A 22,053-nucleotide genomic window follows, 5' to 3' on the forward strand; every position below is an offset into this window, starting at 1 on the left:
CCTATCTAGTATATGGCACATCTCCCCCTCCCCGTTATGTGGCACAGCTCCACCTATCTAGTATATGGCACAGGTCCACCTGCCCAGTATATGGCACAGCTCCACCTATCCAGGAAATGGCACCACTACACCTGCCCAGCAAATCCTACAGTCTCAAATCAGCAGCATATTTTTGGTTTTATACTGGAAGAATTTTTATCCCTTCCCTGTTACAGATAGATAACAGAGATTCCAATATTAATGCCTGGCTCCTGGGGTCCATACTACTCCATAGTGCCAGAATACTGGAATATACAAATCCAAAATGTGTTTCGCGAAGAACAGCCTGTCCTGCAGCTCCCATCCTCTCAGGTCTGTTGACTGGTTAGGGAAGGTGCCCATCATAAACACTAACCAGTAGAAAGGCACAGGAGCCAAGATTGGGCGGGGCTAATTCTTTGACCAGGTTCACATACTTTGTTTGGTGACTTACAATATGGATGTTTATTTTTTTTTATTATGGCCACAGGATTGCTTTATGCTGAACCTGATTTTGGAGCCTGAGTCACAAAACTTTAAATGCCCCTCCTGGGGTCTGTAATGGATGCACTGAAAAATCAAGAGATAGCATCACATTTTTACAAGAACCTCAAATGCCACAAAAGCTACACAAATTGATTGCTGCAAATTGACTTCTGGCATAAAATATAGATCTTTAGTCATGCTCGTTAGATAATCCTGCGTGAGTCAGATAACGAGATGTACGAGCCGCAGCATCTGCAACGTACAGCTATTGATTTTGGTTTTAAAATGATTAATGAACACGCAGGGTACAAAGACCTTTCAGACAAACTCATTTGCTGTTTTCTTATCCACCTCAATAATTTAAATGTAACGTGATCCCTGCCATCTGCTTTATTGTGTCCGAGACAGTACTAGAGCTTGCAAGAAAATGAAAAATCACAGGCTGATTTGCAGTATTTTTGGGAGAGGGTCAGAGGACTGAGCTGGTCCACATACGGTCAAAGATTGGCCGTCCATATCCAAGCCATAGGTGTATAGTAGACCAGGTGCTGGATGGTGGGTGCAGAACTTGGTGGTATCCATTGGCTCTACAATTTGTTGGGCAGAACCAACGTTTTGGGACCTTGTTAACCATGTCACTGTTATAAAAAATTGAAACGATCCACTCCCTAAAAAAATAGTAATACTTACCTGTCAGGTGATTTTATGTTTTGCAGAGCTATGGCTGAATCTGGTGTATAATACTTCTAGGTGTGTCAGATTCCTGGTCCCCCCTGCTGGGTGCTGTGGTTTCACCCAACAGCTGTTAGGTCCTAATGACTTAGCAACTGGTGGAAGATACCACAGTGTGCAGCGGGGGGGGGGGGGGGGGGGTATAAAACCCAAAGTGTTGTAAAGCTGAAGAACCCTTAGCTATGCAAGTTAGCAACTGGGGAGAGTAGCCATTGGTGTTATTGTCCATGTGACCATTTTCAATGGGACAGAAAATGATGGGTAATCTAAAATGTTGGGGTTGGTAAGGGGAAATCTTCCAATGGGGACAATGTTTTTTGAGATTTGTCTCACCCTCATTTTATGAAGATTTTTTCTTTGTGTTTCCAAAGCAGAAAGTTAAGGGGATTCTCAATGGGTTCTCCCGCAACCCCCGCCCCCCTTGTGCCTTAGCAAAAAGGCTTTGATTTATTAAAGGGACTCTGCATCGCCAAAATAATTCTAATTGGCAGGCGAGGTGCAGGGGGGGGGGGGCAATTCATTGCAAGAAAGACTCAACTTTTATCACCCATTCCTTCTAGCCACTGCAGGCTATTGGATTCCATGTAGAGAAAAATGTGTAGTTCCTGCTTCTTCTTCTTCTTCTTCTTACCCTCCAGGCCAAATGTGTTGTGTTGTTCCCCAATTACCCTAGGGGGCTTGTGTGAAAAGTCCTTAGTATTGCAAGCATGGAACTGCCCCTGCGTAAGCTCAGTCGGCCAACCAAGGCCTTCCTTCTGGACCGTTGTACAGTGGGGGTGGGCTTACTTCTGAAGTGGGTGTGGCTTAGGGCTGAGTCAGAGCAGAAGTCATAATACTGTGGGGTATATTTCTCACCTAGGATTCACATATTTCTTTAAACAAATTCAGAGGGAGCAATGTGTGAATCTTGAGTGTATGAGTCTTGAGTGTGTTCTATTGGCCAAGAATCCAGGTGCATTAATGCCACACAATGAGTGCAGTGTAACAGACCCACAGGGAACATAGGATGGCAGCATTTTGCCATGCTGACTGATTGACCATTGGGGGCTACCATGTTGTGTTTGAGTCCTAATACCGCCATGGCCTAATGACAACCAACACAGCAGCTGATAGCTGGAATGTGCATAGAACTGGAGCAATTATGACCTACCCAATAACGGAGTTCTTAGGAAGTGGCCATATTGTGCCCGATCACCTGTGGACTCCTTTAAGCTTATTCCTGCACTCCAGCAATGGCTACATGGTCTTTCTCAGGGCTGATGGTGACAATAGTGGTCCATTCCTTTGGAATTGTGCCCGTCATCGCTCATGTGACAACCTACTGTACAATTGTGAGAAAGGGACAGAACGTTGTCACCCTATAACAGGAACTGTCCAATCAATTTATCAGCTTTTAGTTTATTAATTCTTATATGAACTTTTTATGGTCGGTTTTACATTTTCTCTGCTTGATATTCCCCTTCATGCCAGGGACCGATGTAAAAAGCCGCAGAATTTGTCATTACTATAAAAATAAATAAAACCTTTCCCAGGTTCTGCTGATCTAAGGCGGATTTTATGTAAATGTCTGGAGTCGGCCACTTTCTAAATGGCGCTTTCAGTGGATAAATAGATTATTTTCATTATACGCTTTGGAATGAAAAGCGATGTCCATTCCACTTTCACTCATTTACATTTCCCCTTCTCTCTCCCTAAGATTGATCACATCGTCCGGGGCCATAATGGATATGAAGAATTGCAGAGGAGAGCCGGAGGGAGGTCAGTGCCGTTTTATGTCTCTTGTTGGCGTTTCCTGACTGGCGGAATCTCTTGGCGGTGTCATCGTTCCAATGATGGAAGGCGGGACGAGTCTTCCGTTAGCCGCGCAGTGCTTGAGATCTGCCAAGAGAACTCGCTTTTGTTTCTTTTGTCTCGGGCTGATTGAATGCTTTTTGTAAAGAAAAAAATAGATCTGGGATACTATGGAGAAGACGGATCAAAGTAATAAAATGATTGCTTCTAGATGAAATGAGAGGCTTCCCCCTCGGGTTATAACGGACGAAGCCAACAGTTGGGAAAATCTTACGATTTATTAAAGCTCGCCAAGACTGGAGAAAATCTATCATGGGAGAACCTGGGGGTCCACCTAAAATTTTAGAACTAGGGCAGACTTTACTTCCTATCCAATAAAATGATTGGAAGAAAACTCAGCAGCCAATCGTCAGAGATTGATTTTTTGGATTATAATTAATTGTAAATAGATCATTGCCTTTGTAAATAGTCAGTCATTGAAAACAGTGGCAGATGTAGCCAAGCGTGGGCCCCTGTGCAGAACTGAGCCCCTGTTGGCTAAGGAGGGTCCAGGGCCCTCGTGCAGTGGCGCACATTGCACCCCCATATGTCTGCCATATACAAGTTGTATCCTAAGGAGCCATACAATGTATTTAGTTTATACTTGTCTCACAAAAGCAACATAAGTGTGTGGAATCCATTGTGAGATTTCAAACTATAGCATAATGATTGGAATAATGATAATGATTGGAAAATTGATTTCAGAGATTGAATACGATTGTGGTGAAATTATTCAGTATTCATAAGATAATTGATATTTGTTTCCAGCAAATATGGTTGTAATGTGATAAATGTTGCTTCTGGGGCTGATTGCTTTGCCCCACCTATAATTTTGGGGGAATGCCTTTGGTGTATTCTGGTGCTGAGGGGAGGGAGAAATAGGAATTCCCTAGATATCTTGATGAAGCAGACAGGCTCCGCGAAACGCGTAGATAATTTTATTACCTAGACATCCTGTTTGAAATTACGTGAGAATCAACTTAATACCTAAAATGATTATCTGTTTTTAGCTCATTTTAATGTGAAAAAATACAATCTTGATTACTTTTGATTTTAATATTGTATTGTTAGGTTAGGTAATTTTTTTGTTCTTGGTTTTGTTTGTCAATGAAAATATTGGGATGCAGCAGTTTGAGTTATTATACTTACTGATTGGGAAGAACCTTTTTGTATAATCTCTAATGGTAAAACAATCGGAAGAGGAATATCGCACACAAATGTAGTATTTCAGGACTTCGGCCAATTAATTATTGATTAATTGGAGTAAAAACTGGCGTAAAAAGAACACAAAGATCTTTATTTATAAAACAGAGAATCCGGTGGGACTCTGAATCTGGTGGGATTCAATTCATACCATTGAAACACATGGACCTGGAAGATTCCCACCAGGGAATGTTTTATTCTCTGTTTTATAAATAGAACTGAAATTTGGCATTAAATCTCATTGTATGTATTGGACCTTCGAGAAGCAGAAAAGTTACAGTGTAATTCCTCTCCCAGCTTTCAAAAACAGATTTCCATTTTTTTCTTCCTTTTTTTTACTTTTTGAATAATTAAGTTTTTTTTCTCGTTGCTTTCAGATCAGACAATAAACAGCCGCCATCATTTTAGCTAAACTGTTTAATTTCTCCCCAGCTCCTCGGCTCTGTTTAGAAATAATAATAAACCATCAGCGGGCAGAAAAAAAGAAACATTTAAGAAAGAAAAAAAAAAGAAAAACAGAGGAAAAAAATTAGGGAGAAGTTTAAAGTTTTAAATTTCAGGTCGGTTCCAAGAAGGCCAAACATTGGGAATGATGTGAAGGCTGATGGGAATTAATGATTTTAATGCCTTCCAAGCGCTCTCTATTCTGCATGATGGACCTTGATAGGGCGCACATGTTGCCGTCTAATTGGAAAAACATGGCGGTCAATGAGCGCATTCACAGTGTAAATATACAGCTGCCGAGGGGTCAGATGTGGCAGGGGTAGAGCTTATGTCGGAGCCCCTCCAGGGGGTTCATTAGCGAGTGTCTGTGTGTACGCTGGGCCCCTAAATGAATATTACCGCTTCGCTTTAAATGACAAAATGGACCATCATTCATCATTAATCAGGGTCTTCCCCTTTAAATGTTCATGCGAAAAAAATAATTTCAGGTTTAAAGCTTTAACATTAAAGCGGACCTGTCATCAGATATATATTTTACAATAAAGGGGGAATTATAAAGCAGTATTTTCTGGTGGAGAAGATTCCAGGTCCATCTGGTTTCAATGGCAGCAATTGATTCTCTATTAGAGAATGTTTAGTGAATGTCAGATTCACTGCTTTATAGATATATATATATATATATATATATATATTTATACTCAATAATGTGTCAGCCAGGGGCATAGGGAGGTGCAAAGTGTGTCACTGTATAAGGGCCCCAGACCCTCCTTAGCCAACAGTAGTCCCCACAGGGCTCCAAGTCAAATTTGCAGGGGGCCCAAGTCAGTTCTGTACAGGGGCCCACGATTGACTATATCCGCTACTGTTGTCAGTGTATTATTACCTCTCACAGAGGTCACAGTACCCCCCCTGACAATGCCTTCATTATTATTATTATTATTATTATTATTATTGTTAACCATCTTTATTCAGGGGTCATCCAGGGATACTATCTGCCATAGAGGCATAAAAAGTCCCAATGCATGGCTGAGAAATGAAAATCAATGAAACGAATGTGTAGGGGAAGTATGAATATTACCAGATGGACTGCACCCATGGTGTAAGAGAAGTACCTAGACCCTATATCAGCTTTTTTAGGTGTTTTTAACATGAAATAAACCTTTAAAATAACTTTAAGACCTATAGGGATATACATTTGTGTGCATGGAGATGTTTGTGCCGAATACGGTATTTTTCATGTTATTTGTATGTAAAAATTGATTTTTATATGGGTTATGAATATCTAGATAAGATTTTCTCAAACTTTTAGAATGGGGGAACCCTTAAAATAACTTTCAGGTCTTCAGGGTCCCCCTTCTATAATTAATATATCCCAAGCTCACAATATATTAGTGTGGTGGTCAGTGGGAAGAATTCCTCTTACATTGCTGGCCATTGGGAAGAATGTCACCCTTACAGATAGCCAAAAAGATTATTGGGGTCACTTAAACCTGAGAGGTGCAAACTGCTCATTGCTCAAGGAACCCCTAACAACCCCGGTTGAAAAAACTTGCCCTAGATGAACCCAAAAACATATATTTTAAATATTGCAACCTACAGTCCTTCTCCCATGAAACAGAAATGAAAAGAAGAGGATGCATTCGCTGCCTAAACCTGGAGATCATCCAAAGGTGGCAACGCTACTTCCCCCATACATGTAATGGGCCTGATTTATTAAAGCTCTCCAACACTGAAGAGGATACACTTCATCAGGGAAGCTGGGTGATCCAGCAAACCTGGAATAGATCTGATTGAAAACGTTTGCTAACAAATAGCAAATAAATTTTAGGAATTCCAATTCAGGTTTGCTGGATGAAAATGTATCATTTCCAGCCTTGGAGAGTTTTAATAAATCAGTGATTGTTGCCACACTAGTGTATTATTCTTCATACAATTGTTCATTTAAAGTTGTAGCAAATAATTGGTATTTTTTTTCCAGCTAAAGCAGAATGAGGGCCGTTCTGTTCTATGGGGTCAGAGAAGAAAGAGATGGTGCCCGAATTCTTCCTTTTAGTAAACCATAGCAGTCATTAGCCGTTGGTCATATAGCAATCCGACACAATGTATCCATAAACAACATCATGATAACAGCATACTAACACTGGATTTTCACCAGAGATTTCATCCCAAATGATCCTATAATATCAGATCCCCTGTAATATAATTCTTCCCTCTGGCTCGGGGTTCTGCGAGATCTCTAATGAGGAGCGCAGAGAATAAAGCCATTCCAAGAACAGATAACAGAATGTTTAATGAGGATAATATAGCGAGTTGTGAGAAATGAGCCCATGAAATGCTGTGCGATGGATAAATAGTCGTTGTTAATGTCAGAGTTCGGCATGTAATACTTTTTTATTTGTCTTAACTGTTCATATTTCTAGAAATTGTTAGTGCAAAACAAAAGCAAATGTACATTTTTTTGTGTTATTATTGCAGTAAATGAGTTACAATCACAATATACATTAATAGTCAAATATACAACAATATACATTTTAAGGTTCAATATTAAATGTTTGGATCAGAACTTATGGTTGGATAAAGTAGCAAATACAGTAGGATATTTATAAAGAAATGAAGCTCTAATAGAAGATCAGCGTTTTGTTCTTCAGATTTCAAAATGCCAAAAGGGGTAAATATATTTTGTATGATGGCAATCAATGCTTCTGCATACGATATTAATTCTAAAGAAGTGATCAGAAACTCCAATCACATTTTTTAGACAATTGATCTCCATATTTGGAAGTAGTGTACACAACACACTAATTATAATTGCACCCACCTTCTTACAATGCGGAGAGTAATTGCATTGTGGTGGGAGAAAAAGACATTTACACTGCCTTGCAAAAAACTGTGGGGGCAGTGTTATGATCTAGGGTGGATGTGGCGGCAGAATTATAATCCAGGGTGCCTGTGGGGGCAGTGTTGTGATTTGGGGTGTCTTTGAGAGGCATATTATGATCTGTAATTTCTGTGTTGGCAGTGTTGTAATGTAGAGTGCCTGTTGGCCGCAGTGTTATGATTTGGGTTATTTTCAGTTGGTCAGGTCTAGATTCAGTTACATTATGTGCCCAAAAATTACACCATCTGACTCTCAGAATATACGAAATGGTCAGGTTTTTCCATCAATGGATTTTTTCTCCCCCAATGGCACGGACATATTCCAAGATGCCAATGCCAGGATTCCTTGGGCTCAGAATGTGAATGAATGATCAGTTCAGAGATCATGAGCCACCACAAAGTCCAAACCTGAATCCCATTTAAATCTTTTGGGATGAGCTGGAGAAGACTTTGCACAGCTCTGACCCTCCTATCATCAATAAAAGATCTGGGGGGAATGATTGCAACTCCAGGTGGAAATAAATGTTGTGACATTGTATAGGAATATCAAAATCATCCCATTCTAAGTGTGTGCCGGAATCCAAGCTAAAAACAGTCCAATAAAATATTTGAGTTTGGCCAGGCAGTGTAAATGAGATAATCTCCTTTGTGTCCCCGCGGTCCCCCTTCACTCCTCTCTTGCCCCGACTATCCGATAGTTAATTGCACTCACCGGCGTTACGTTTATAATTCTGGAAAATTAGTGAAATTTACAGAAACTTCTAATTAACTTTGTTATGTTTTCCATCGTTCTTGCAGATGTACAAATATTTACTCGCATCATATAAAGTTTAATCTTCACGCTTGTGTTCGCAGTGGCCAGCACGTGTACGCATATTTAAACCAACACCTGGACCAGATGGGGGCGTCCCGGCCAGAGGGGATTCTGGGAGCTGACTTACACGTGTGGCCAGATTTCCATGGGAATAGGTCTCCCCTCGCCGATGTCACCTTGAAGGGGATGGTAAGCAGTTATCTGTAGCTAAATTTTTAAGTAAGGTGGTCGCCAGGTGGGCTTAGGTCTGTGGTGGTCAACCAAGGAGGTGTAGGAGGTCCCAACTGCACCCAATGACATCACGAAAGGGCGTCAAGTGCGGCTGCTGAGATTTTTAAGGGGCCACATATCAAATAAACTACAGATAATACTAAAATAGACTGTCAAGTACATTAGACATTGTATGGGAAACGGTTGGGGATTGGTGGACATGAAGTTGTCCAAGAATCGGGGGCATGGTTAGAGTGCTATTATAGACCCCTAATATATAGTTTCCACCTCACTTTTAGGACCCAAAGGTTGTACAACAAGAACCAAAGGGCTTCAAGTTGGTCCCCATTCCCTTAGGGTAATTGTGCCCTTAGTAAATTATTTAAATCATTTGCAAAAGTAAGTCTGATATCAAGCAAGACAGTGGTGCCTTGGATCCCTCGTAACCCCCTAGCCCAAAAACAGTGAATCCATGTTGGTGTCATGATTCTGGAGAAATTTAAAGTGAAGCCATTGTTAAAGGGCCCAGTTACACATAGGGTCTACCAGGTCAGGTGTAATGGGATGTTAAAGCTTGAAGTTGATATTTTCGTTCGGTGCTCAGAAACCTAAAATACAAATTGTCTAATAAAATAACTAACTTTACTTTGTTTTACCTTGTTATTTTTTAACAGATTGTTGGACTTACGTTGTCAAAAGGCTTGGACGATCTTGCACTTTTGTATTTGGCAACGTTACGAAGTATTGCAGTAAGTTCACAGAATTGCAGAGTGCCCCGTCCCTGTGCCCTGTCCTGCTTCAGGACATGCAAGACCTATCGGGGACCTCTCTGTGCCCAACACATTTCACCAATCATTGGGCTTAATCATAGATGGCGAAACGCGTCAGTTCAGAGATGTCCCATATGGAGCTCATTGGTGTTCGGCTGGATTCTTGTATTGCTATGTATATTGAGGAGCATGAATGAGCTCCTACTAAGTGCCCAGGGACACAAGCCGAGCACCATACTTTTTTCAACTACTACATATATTCAAAGCCTTCTGTCTGGAGTTGGCCTTTAACAGACAAACAAATCCCCTGTTTTACTTAGCAGATACTTTGCGGTTGTTCTTTTGGTTAATCTAATTATAAAGTTTATGTGATCTTTGACTCTGAAGTCTCTCCAGTTACAATAACACTCAGTTCATCCTTTCAGACGATGAAAAAGAATTAGCGCGATCTCGTTCCCTATTGTCATGGAGTTCATACATCAGTGCCAGGCCATCGTTTTGGGACACGTGTTTACCTCGCAGCGTCTTCCCAGCCTGGTGGTTTTCCATGTATATTTTCCAAATGAACAAACAAAAAAAAAGTTCTAAAAACATCTCCACCCCGATCTTCACATTTCAGGCTTTTTTTTCTGTTTGTGATTCCAGTTGGGGACGAGACACATTATAGAGGCGATGAAGACTTCGGGTCATGGAGTTAGCAGTGTCTTTATGTGCGGGGGGCTCAGCAAGAACCCCCTGTTTGTGCAGGTGCATGCTGATGTTACAGGTAAGCCGGGTTATGGGAGAACACGTAAGAAGTTACCCTTCCTACCCCCAATAAAAATCAATTCCAGGCAACACAAGAAACTGACAAGATCTGATTGGAGTAAACTTGGGGCAAAAGGTTTTACCTTGCAGAACTTTAAGCGGAACTATACTTAATCTACGCTTGCCCACCCTTCCCGTTTCTTGTCGTTTTAAGGGCAATTGAGAGATATGCCCACAACCTTCCGGGATACCTACCATACATATCTATTATGAATTTAACATGACGCTGCACCAACACCCAATTTTGTTGTGCACATGCATGAGATTGGGCACTATAACACCACCGGTGCTCCACTAAAGCACATGACTGGGCAAAAGTAACGTCATCCAGTGTCAGGCTTGGGGAGACAGGGCCTCTAGGGAACACTACAGTTTGCAAAGGAGTAGTGTGAGGCCTGGGAAGGGCCAAGAGGCAGAGTCTAAGCAGCATCCAGGTCTTCTCCAGAGCCTCTAGTGGTGAGGATGTTGCGCTGCTGGTTACTGCCAGGTTGCTGTCTTTGGGCACACCAGGGTGGGCAGGATGATGCATGATACCAAATCCCTAGGCAAGAGAATGGTCAGGGAAGGCGGGAGTCAAGGCAGACAGCAAGCAAGAAAGGTCTGGGATAAACCAGGGGTCAAGAACGAGAAATCCAGGAAATAGACACCGGTGACATGGGGCCACCGCAGACACAGGAACACAGGAAGTGACAGGAGCCACAGGTGACACAGGGATCACCACACACATAGAGGAACACTGGAACAGCACAAGAAAGCAGGCAGGTAAACAACAGACTGGGCAATACAGGGTTAACCCATGAGCTAGACAGGGAAAGCACTGAATTAAACAGCAGGTTTAGGGGAAATGCTCAGCAGAGCTAGGGGACTTGGCAGTAGTGGAGACACATTGCACGAGTGCTGTGACTGAGCCAGCTAAAAAGCCTGGGATGATTAGGAGGCAATTTCCTGATTGTCTGGCAGGATGGGCGAAACTGTCAGGGTCAGTACTACCTGCATGGGCAGGAGGGAGACACCTACGTTTTAGTGAGGAAGGGGTAAGTGTGACATCCAGATAGCAAAGATCAGAATGTGAAAGGGGAGAAGGAAAAAGATGGAGACCTCTATGACAAACACCGGGATATCTACTGTATATGTTTATAATATCCCATGAATTTAACATGAAGCTGCACCAACACCAAATTTTGTGGTGTGCATGCATGAGATTGGGCACTATGACGGCACCGATGCTCCACAGAAGCATATGACCACTAATTGTTTAACCTATTGTGAGACCAGACGCTGTGTGCAAAAAAAGCCAATGTGGGATTTTCTGGGGAAGGTAGATACAATTTTTGTGGAAATTGCAGCAGAAAAAGTAAATAAAGGTACGTAAAGCCGAACTAAACCCAATACATACTCACCTGTCCCGGTGATGTCATGGTGCTCAATCTCATGTTTGCACACAACATTATTGGGTGTTGGTGCAGCGTCAAGTCATGGGATATTATAAACATGTACGGTAGGTATTACCCGTGTTCTTTCAAGGGGGCTGCCATCTTCTTCCTTCTCCTCCTCCACATTCTGATATTTTGCTATCTTCATTGGCTGGGTCTGAATGATGTTACTCCTGCACAGGCATGCAGGAGTTCATTCAGTCCCCACACCTCCAGGTGAAGAAAGGAAGTGCAGAGTGTCCCTGGCTGAGCAGCAATCAGGTAAAAATATTTACTGCAGAAGGGACATCACCTACCTCTATAATAAATCCCCACTTGATCACAGACATTCAAAGTGGGATTTTACAGGTGCCCAGTTGGCTTTAAAAACAGACAGGTCTTGTAGTCCCTTTGGGTGCCCACCACCATCAATTCCATTTTTCCAGTATATCTGCATGCTGTCTAGGGGAAACACATTTGGGGGAGTCAGAAATGGAAAAGGATCTGGGGGTTCTGGTAGATCAAAGACCTAATAACACCATGCAATGCCAGGCTGCAATATCTAAAGCTAGCAAAGTACTTTCTTGTATTAAAAGAGGAATAGACTGTAGAGATGGAGACATAATCCTGCCCCTGTACAAAGCATTGGTCAGACCACATCTGGAATATGCAGTCCAGTTTTGGGATTTTGTGGAATTGGAGAGAGTGCAGAGAAGGCCAACTAAACTAATAAAAGGAATGGAGGAGCTCAGCTATGAGGAGAGATTAGCTGAACTGAATCTATTCTCCCTTGAGAAGAGACTTATAACGGGGGATATGATCACCCTGTATAAATATATAAATGGTCCATATAGAGAACTCTCTTCCCAATTATTTTATTTAAGGTCATTACAAAGCACAAGGGGGCGCTCTTTACGTCTGGAGGAAAAGAAGTTTAAGCTCCGGATAAGGAAGGGATTCTCCACTGTAAGGTCTGTGAAAATGTGGAATTGGCTCCCTCAGGAAGTAGTTTCAGCAAGTTCTATAGATTACTTTAGGAAAACTCTGGATGATTTCTAGAAGCACAGACCATAACTGGGTATTAAAGCTTTAAAGTAAAGATAACTGACTGTTGATCCAGGGAACATCCGATTGCCCCATGGAATCAGGAAGGAATTTTTCCCCTGTTGGAGCAAATTGTACCAGGGGTTTTTTTTGCCTTCCTCTGGACCAACTATGTCTTAAAGGGTTTTATATCTGGGATATGTTTATTTCCCTAATGGTTGAACTTGATGGATTTATGTCTTTTTTCCACCTAACTATGTAACTATCTCTAGAAATTAAATGGAAATTCAGATTGTTACTATTTTTTTTTCTGACTCTTATCAGTTCTTCATCTGTGTTATCTCCTCCTCACGTATCGCCATCTGCTCAGCTGCGTCCAGCAGAATTTGGACGGCGATGTGGAAACTATTTTGTTTGCTAGGAGACGTCGATAAAACATTCCACTATTATGGTTTCACTGGATCTCCCTCAATGATTAACCGGTACAAACACGGCGAGAGGGGAATCCCTTGTTTTCAGAGATTCAAGTTTTTTTTGGCCTTGGGGGAGATGTAAAGTTTATTATCAGTGAAATGTTTCTGTCTGGGTTATATTACAAGTTATTGCTCTGTGTCTGCATTGCCATGGAGATGTCATCATTTCCTGATGGTGAAATATTTCAGATTAGGTTGAAATCTGAAGTTGTAATTAAAAGGAAAGCAGCATAATATGCAGCTGTGCGAAAGATAAATGTGAAATGTTTCACTCGCCTAAATATTTGCAATTCTGTTCGGACAATCATTTGATTTACAACTGCGTCGGGTGACACCGCTGTTTCCTGTTGCAGATTTGTAGTCACCTGCATGCTCGTTGGAATGGAAAAAGAATCATTGCAGTGCTGATGTCACCCTTGTTTATCTGTGAAAAGACTGAGCAGTTCCCAGTGCCTGAAAACTTAGTAATTTGGTCATTTCTGCTGTTTTCATGGTTGTGGGAAAGTAATATAAGGGTACAGTGGTGTATTGGGGTGGCAGGGGTGCAGCCCATCCCATAAACAGCCTGTGCCCATGCCATCAACACGCTACCATTGTTGCAAAGCCATTAATGCGTTGCCCACAGCTCTGAAGGAACACCCACATAGTGACTATGGGTCTGATTTACCAAAGCCCCGGCAGACTGGAGAGGATAGACTATCATAAGAGAACCTGGGTGATCCAGCAAACCTGGAATGGATCTGCTCCATTAATTGGCTGATCTGAAAACATTTGTCAATTTATACAGAATAATTTTAACCTCCCTGGCAGTCTGATTATATCAGTATTTTTAAATGTCTAAGCCAGGGGTCGCCAAAGTTTTATGGCCACTAGGCCATTTATGGGGTTGGCGGGAGCACACTAGGCTGGACCCGGCCTAATGGCCCAGCCCACACCAGGAAACCCCCCCCTGAAGTGAAATCCCTGGTCTTCGGCGGCGGACGTATCAACACCGGCCGTGGTAAATAGGGGAGCAACTGCAAGGGGGCGGCTCTGGAGCTCCAGCCGCTCCGGCTCCGGTAGTTCCTAACGCCCCCTGGCCAATTTTAATTTACCCACCAGGTCCTGCCCCCCAGCGCACTGCTGCCGCATGCTAACACGTCGCATGCCCGCAAGGGACGCAGATGCCGAGCTTTGCTAGGGGACGCAGATGCCAGTCGGGCATCGCCGGAGTATGCCATGGGTGCTTGGGGACCAACTAAGCCATTTACAATTCCTCCCTGAGTTTAGCTTAGGGTTATCGCTTTTGATATTGAAAATTAACCCCGAACCACACTCGGGACAACCGCCGGGGAGGTTAAGAAACCCCTTTCCAGAATTCCAGAAGTGAAAGGAAGGTAAAGGACCAGGAACAATGGATTCCATATCTGGACTTGATTGAATAAAGTTCTCCAAGACTGGAGAAGATAGAATATCATAGGAGAACCTGGGATATTCAGGAAACCCAGATTGTATTTCTTTAAAATCCAGTTGGCAAGTATTTTTGTTACAGAACCGACTCCATTCCAGGTTTGCTGGATGACCCAGTTTCCCCCATAACAGTTAATCTTCTCCAGTCTCTGAGAGCTGATCTCATTATCACCATTCACCACGTTACACAGCGGAGATGATTCCCACCAATACCAGACATCACCCAATGGAAACGTTCCCTGCTGTGTTCATTAACAACCGGGCTCAATGGTGGTTAATGAACACAGTGGGATCATTTTCCATTCGTTTCCTTGGTTGTCAGGAGCAGGTATGCTGTGTAATGAATGGTGATGAGTTGGGTTATGTACACTGGGGAAGGAAGAGAAGAAAATCCAGGACTTGCAATAGTGGCACGGGAGACAAGAGAAAATGGTATTTTCCATTTTGTAGAATGGGAAGTTGTAATCCCTGTCCTGGGACGCCATTAAAGTTTTTACATTTGAATTTTGCTTTGCATTAAAGTTTTTTTTATTTTTTTGGACTTCAGACCAATAGCATAAAATAGGATTTATTATTATCTAAATTGTCTTAGTTGTCCAGGGTTGCTTAATATTTCCATTTTGGGATATTTTATCTCCCACTTGTGTACGCCACAGTGTCATTGGGGGTAAAGGTCATCAGACATCTTTTCTTTCTTTTTTCAATGGACTGATTAAACAATTAGGCTCGCTTTCGAGCTGTTGCTTTGATAAATTAGGATTTGCTCCTGTGAAAATCATTTCCTCTTTCTAACAGGTTGATTGAGTCAAGTGGTCCTTCGTGACTCACTTTTCCAGAGACGGATAATGTTTGCTGGCAGCGTAGCGTGAAACTAAACTTAATGATCTTCAGACGTTACGTTTGGTTTTTATTACCTAAACAAAAGGTGTTCGCAAGTCATGGCTTAAAATGGGAAAATAGGGAGTTTATTCTTTGGTGTAGAGTGGGCGGGATTATGCAAATTACTAATTTATCTACCTTCACATAGGGCGACGTCTTCATATTTACCTGGGAAGTATCTTTTGAATAATTTTCAGGTTTTAGGGAACCCCTACAAAAATTGTTCTGTAAATGAGTATATGTGTGCCACATCCCAAAAAGTATATTCAATTTCCAAGCATCACAAATTAATTTAAGGGACTTTTCAGGCACATTTATAAAACAAACAAAAAATATAACTTTTATACTAATAGTTAAAATACATGTAAAAATCTTCACACAAGTGAATAACTGTGCTGTTCTCTGGTTTATGATCCAAACGTAGTTCTTTGGAGGAGACATCCACCCCTGAGTGGCTTTGTTATATACTTCCATTAAATTGGTACGTAATATGTGAATTGGATTAATTTTTTAGAAATCAGAAATAGTGAACTTATTGTATTGATAGGTCTCGACATTTTTCCTAAAAAAGCTGGACTTCAAGCCAGCCTGCGCAACGCGTCGAAAAAAGAAAATAATCTGTTGATTATGCGAGACCTTTATGAATATGGAAAATGATTTTATACTCAATATGTATTCACTTGTGTGAACATTTTTATTTCAACTATTATAATATAAGTTATATTTTTTTGTTTGTTTTTTAAATGTGCCTGGAAATTGTTACTAATGCTTGTTACCCCCCTCCCCCCAACACACACACACAAATCTTACTTTTGGTAAGGATTGTGGTGGCAAATGAATGTAGAAGTATACCCTTGTATTGACCTAATGTTGGAGTTTTGTCTTCTTACATAAACTGTCCGTAGGAGAATGCCTCGTTGGTGGCCATTGGAAAGGTTCCCCTTTACATGTGTACTCTGTAGAGAAAAGACCACCTTATATAGATTATCAGTGGGAAAGGGAACATTGGTGCCTAATGGAAAATGTCCCCCTTTTATGAATGGTCAGTAGACTAGGGGTTTCCTTGCATAGGATGTCAGTGGAATCAGGTCCCCCTTGGTGGCAATGTAGCAGGTCCGCTTTACATGTGTGATCACTAGAGGAAATGCTCCCTATACTTGTGTAGTAAGTGGGAGTAGGGCCACCTACCTGAGTGATTAAAGGGAGAACAGCCCTCTTACATGGCTGGTTGGTGGAAGAAGGACCCTCATACATAGGTAATCAGTGGAAGAGGAGTTCCCTTTAATTGGTGGTCAGTAATGGTAATGATGAAGGATGCTGTACATTGGTGGTCAGTAGGAGAAGAGTATCCTTACATTTGTCGTCGGTGTGAGAAAGGTCCCCTTACTACCAATGGTTGATGAAGGGTACCCTACATTGGTGGTCAGTGGGAGAAAGGCTATCTTACATGGACTGTCTTGGGGAAAAAAAGCCCATAATTGGAGCATGGGTCTTCTTACAAGGGAGGTATAGAAGAACGCCCCCCCCCCTATAAATTGGCTATCATTGGCTAAAAAAGCGTTTTCTTTAAGAAAGGGTAGCACTGGTAGATTGGCTCCCTCACATGAGTGTCAGTTGGATAATGGCCCCCTTTTGAGTTTAATGGGGGAAAGATTCTCTTACATTGGCGGTAAGTGGGACAATGGTCCCTTTTTTATGGCCAGTGAGAGAATGGCCACCCTACAAGCAGTGGTTTGTGATGACAGATTCCCACATTAGTGGTAAGCAGGAAAAGGTCCCTCTTACATGAGGGGTCAGTGGTGAAATGGCCCCATTACTCTGGCCATTATTAGGAAGAAGGCATCTTTAAACATGGGTGGCAATGGGAGGATGGCTTCCTCACTTGGGCTATCAGCTAGATAATGCCCTCCTTTATATTGGGGGTAATAGGAGAAGGGCCCTTTTACATTCTTACATAGGTAATAAGCAGGAAAGGGGCCCCTTACAACCATGGTTTGTGATGAAGGGCTTCCCCACATTAGTGGTCAGTGGGAGAATGTTCCTCTTACATGGGTGGTAGTGGAAAAAGGTGATCATTGGGGGATGAGTCTCCTTACAAGGGTAGCAATGTGAAAACAATGCCCTAAATTGTTAGTTAAGAGAACTATGACCCCCCCCTATATAAATGGTCAGTGGAAAAGTACCCTCTAACACTGGTAGTAGTAACAAAGGTGCCCATAAAGATTGGTCGTCAATGTCAAGATACCCCCTATTCATTTTTGTCAGCATCGTGCCCCAGTACATTGGTGGTCAGTGGGAAGAATGCCACCCTCAGAGACAGCTGAAAAGTTAATTGTTGTTGGTTGTTACCTGGTGAGTCATATTGTTGGAACAATGCCAGCACTGTCAGGCAGGTAATCCGCAACTGCTCAGACAAGTTCTAGCAACCTCAGCAGGAACCCTAGCTAAGAAAAGCTAGAGAAAGGCTCATTTATTCTGACCTGCACCGTTGGTGCATCGTTGGTAAAATATTTTACCTAACTTTGACTTACTTTCTGCCCCTAAAGACCCTGTTTGAAAGTCAACCTGTAGGTTGTCCCTTCTGGGTAGGAAGGGGTAAAAGAGCAGAAAAAAATGAAGAATAAAGTCCAGATGTGCTTAGTCTTTAAATTTTGTAATTTAAAAAAATCATAGTATGTAAATAAATCAGAATTTATTAAATTGTTATTTTTTTGTTCAGGTCTACCTGTCGTCTTATCCAAAGAAGTAGAATCGGTCCTCGTGGGTGCTGCCATTCTTGGAGCCTGTGCTTCTGGTGATTTTGCTTCTATCCAGGTAAATCCTTTCATATAACAGGCACACACATTACATCTATTGGATGTATTCTGACATTATTCAGCATTTTAACAGAGCACCTAGAACTATTCACTGCTGTCCCCGCCCCTGAGGAGCTTACTGCCAACCATACTTGCTCACAGGCACATTAGAGACATTTTGAACGCTGATCTTTCTAAAAAATCAATTTTTAGATTGAGGGAGAGTAACAACCGTCAGAGAACACCCAACCAAAGACATTTAGTACATAGACTGCAAGCAGAAGAGCTTTTTTATGTGGTCAAAATGTGAAAACATACTGGCCATGAGGTTTCAGAGTAGTAAATGCTTCCTTATGCTATGGAAACACTTGCTCTGGGAAAATGCTACATGCAGCTTCTTACCGTGCAGGGAATGAATGGGAGCGGCAGTGAGCAGTACAGTACTGCTCACTGACACCCCTGTCAGATGCTGGCTCTTTACAAATAAGTGGTGCGGTGGAAGTGACTGCAAAGGTGCCATGCAGGATCGCTCGATTATAAAGCCAGTGTAGGACCAGTAACAGAAAAGGTGCTGTGCAGAACATCATTAGCTCCCAGCTAGAACATGGGAGGTCTGATAATTACAGCAAATTAAGTATATTAAGCAGCTCTATAGGTCTACAGGTTGACATAAAGGCATTTAAAAATGACAGGTCCTCTTCCCGACCTGTGATCCACCTTAAGTCTGTTTAATAAAGAAAAATGTTTTATTCTCATTTTTCTCCATGGAAATTCCATTTTTTTCCCTTCGATCATTCATACATTGTAACCGATCATCTCTGGCTGTTGAGTCAATGTTACCCTACTAGGGATCCTGTTTCTTGGTTTGAGCTCAGAGTATTTACGGAGCGGGATTGTGAATTAAACTTAAAGTCTCTTTCCATTCTAGAGCGACTCTGCAGCCTCTGTAAAAATCATTTTGCAGCTGTTCGCCTTTGCCGTGACTCAGAGGGAAATTTGCTGTGATTCGGCTCAGGTTAGGTGTAATTGGAGGCTGTAAAAACACACAAGAAGGGAACAGAGCTGAACATATTGTGTTCTGCAAGACGGAAAAATTAGTGCATGGTGGGGTGACTTAAAGGAATTACGGGCTCCCGGCTGTGGTCACATCAAAGAAATTTAAGATATACCTAGGTAGGGTTTCCATGTGGCTTAGCATCCCTACTCCATCTCCTCTTTTTCTGGTGTGGAGAGACACCACTTGCTGGACAACAAAGCTTTCAGAAACAAGAAAGTGCTAACGATCCATGTAAATGTGACAGCTGTGGATAAGAAGCACCATGAAAAAAAGTTAAAACTGCCCTGAGGAAGCAAAGGGAAGTTCCCCGAAACATGTCGGCTGTATTTGTGTACCTGTTTTGTAAACGCCTTTAGCACAACTCCATGCCAGGATAAAGTTATATTATTCTGGCCACAGGGCAAATATGAACTGGGGCTCCCAAACTGCAGCTTTTTTGCACTCCCCGCCATTCTGTCAATTTGGGTCCCTGGGCATTCATCCAGCTTGCCCCCTTAAATACTTGGCCCTGTTCAGCCAATCAATACAGCCAAAAACTCCAAACCATAATAGAACATGATCCAGGAAACATGTGATTGCCTCATGGAATCAGGTGGGAATATTTCCCCTGTTGAAGCAATTTGTACCAGGGTTTTTTTTTTTTGCCTTCCTCTGGACCAACTATGTCTTATAGGGTTTTATATCTGGGATATGTTTATTTCCCTAGTGGTTGAACCTGATGGATTGAACTGATCAACAAGGTAAATTGCAGCCATTGCATCTCTGGAAAAGGGTTCTTTGCAAGCTATGCATAGCATTAAATGCTCAAAATTGTAGGAGCTGTTTAGTGCTGCTTTAAGGAACACAATGGGGTGATATGCCCTGAAGGAGGAGAAGCAGATTAATGAGGTTGTCTCTCTGTCATGTGTCACTATGCTGTTTCCTTCAATCAGTATAATACTTTTTTAGCACATAAGCATGCAGAATACCCAGTTCCCAACCCTTCCATTTGAAGAATAGCAAGTGGCTGGTAATTTAGGTACATATACTCGTCATATTTACAAAAAAATAGCTGCATTGATTTGTGTATGGTATACCTGTCTGCTTTAAAGAAAACCTGTTACCTAGACCATTCGGGATAGTTTAAAAAGCATGGGGCCCATTTATATCTACAAGACCTGAGCATCTCCCATTGCCATCCCCCGGTGATATACCAGGCTAATAATGCCACAGTGAATCTGTGAGTATATTTATGTTCCAGCTTGTCCCTGATTCACATTTATATTTGGATTATTACAGGTCTGGCACATAATGTGAGTCACCCCAAACTCTGTACATTGCCCAGGGCACAGCTATTTAGAAATATATAACTATTGCACATATGTCTGCGAAACTAACTTTTACATAATTAGCTTGATAGAAACACAATGTACCTTTATATTACAAGTAAAAACCCAACTCTAGCCAAGATCTTTCTTTGTAGCCGTGAATAGAGCGAGGGAGGTCTTAATTGTTATCTGGGCCTATTGGGGAAATTTCCCCCCACTTTCTGTCCAGGTGACCTCCTATACTACAAATTAAAAAAGTTCCATTTTAAGCCCAAGGCTGCAATACTCAGCATTAATCTAAAGCTGTCTCCATCAGTATTTATCTCCCACCACAAGATGTCCCCAGTCCTCACTGAAATTGAGGATATACTTTGAATGACAAATGTCATGATCTCACCCCCGAGGGCAGGGGTCTGCAACCTGCGGCTCCGGAGCCACATGCGGCTCTTCAGCCTCCTTGTTGTGGCTCCCTTCGGCTGCTGCGGGGAGATCTCTGATGGGGGATCCCCTTCCTCCCAAGACACTGCGGAGAAGGGGGATTCCCTATCCGGTGTTCTAATGAAAAAAATCTACCAGTGAAATAAATCTACCACGGGGCGTGTACAAATGGGTGTGTACAATGACATTCCCCTCCTTTGAACCCCAATTCCTCTGGAATGGGGAGATGTACAAAAGCAAAAATGTAGGTGCAAGTGGGGGACACCTGTGACTAACACCCCCTAAAATTTAATTGTTAGGCTATCATCAGAACATAAAGAACTCTACCCATCAAAAAAATCTACCGTTACACATTGCTGGAGGCACCTGAACCCCAATTTCTCTGGAACAGGAAGGGGGTACAGGTGAACAAAATTAGAGGTGCAAGTGGGGGACACCTGTGGCTAACACCTCCTAAAAACTCCACCCATCAAAAAACCCCTACCCTGATACACATTGTTGGAGGCTTCTAGCACCTAAACCCCAATTTATCTGGAAACGGGGGTACAGGTGAAAAAAATTTGAGGTGCAAGTACGGGACACCTGTGGCTAACACCTCCTAAAAATTCATAAAAACTCTGCCTATCAAAAAAATCTACCCCGTTACACATTGCTGGAAGCATCTAGCATCTGAACCCCAATTTCTCTGGAACAGGGGGGGGGAGGCTGTACAGGTGACCAAAATAGAGGTGCAAGTGGGGGACACTTATGGCTAACACCACCTACAATTGAATCGCTAAGGCATCGTCAGAAAATAAAGAACTCTGCCCATCAAAATATTCTACCCTGTTACACATTGCTGGAGGCTTCTAGCACCTGAACCCCAATTACTCAAGATTGGGGGGTACAGGTGAACAAAATTTAAGCTGCAAATGAGGGACACCTGTGGCTAACACCCCTTAAAATTTCATCGCTAAGGCATCGTCAGAACATAAAGAACTCTGCCCATCAAAAAAATCTACCCTGTTA

The 22,053-nt window shown here is 42.2% G+C and overlaps 1 protein-coding gene across 10 annotated transcripts in view; it reads left to right on the plus strand.

Annotated features, from left to right (window-relative positions):
• The window catches only part of FGGY (FGGY carbohydrate kinase domain containing), a 144,319-nt gene that overhangs the window by 101,635 nt on the left and 20,631 nt on the right, over positions 1 to 22,053 (plus strand). For all 10 annotated transcript variants that reach the window (XM_072419365.1, XM_072419370.1, XM_072419363.1 and 7 more), the window contains 5 exons: positions 2,933 to 2,994; positions 8,446 to 8,593; positions 9,289 to 9,363; positions 10,030 to 10,150; positions 18,168 to 18,262. In XM_072419365.1, coding sequence (XP_072275466.1) covers positions 2,933 to 2,994; positions 8,446 to 8,593; positions 9,289 to 9,363; positions 10,030 to 10,150; positions 18,168 to 18,262 — 501 coding nt within the window. The remainder of the gene's footprint in view (positions 1 to 2,932; positions 2,995 to 8,445; positions 8,594 to 9,288; positions 9,364 to 10,029; positions 10,151 to 18,167; positions 18,263 to 22,053) is intronic.

Source organism: Pyxicephalus adspersus, chromosome 8, assembly GCF_032062135.1.
Source record: "Pyxicephalus adspersus chromosome 8, UCB_Pads_2.0, whole genome shotgun sequence".
Lineage (NCBI taxonomy): Eukaryota > Metazoa > Chordata > Amphibia > Anura > Pyxicephalidae > Pyxicephalus > Pyxicephalus adspersus.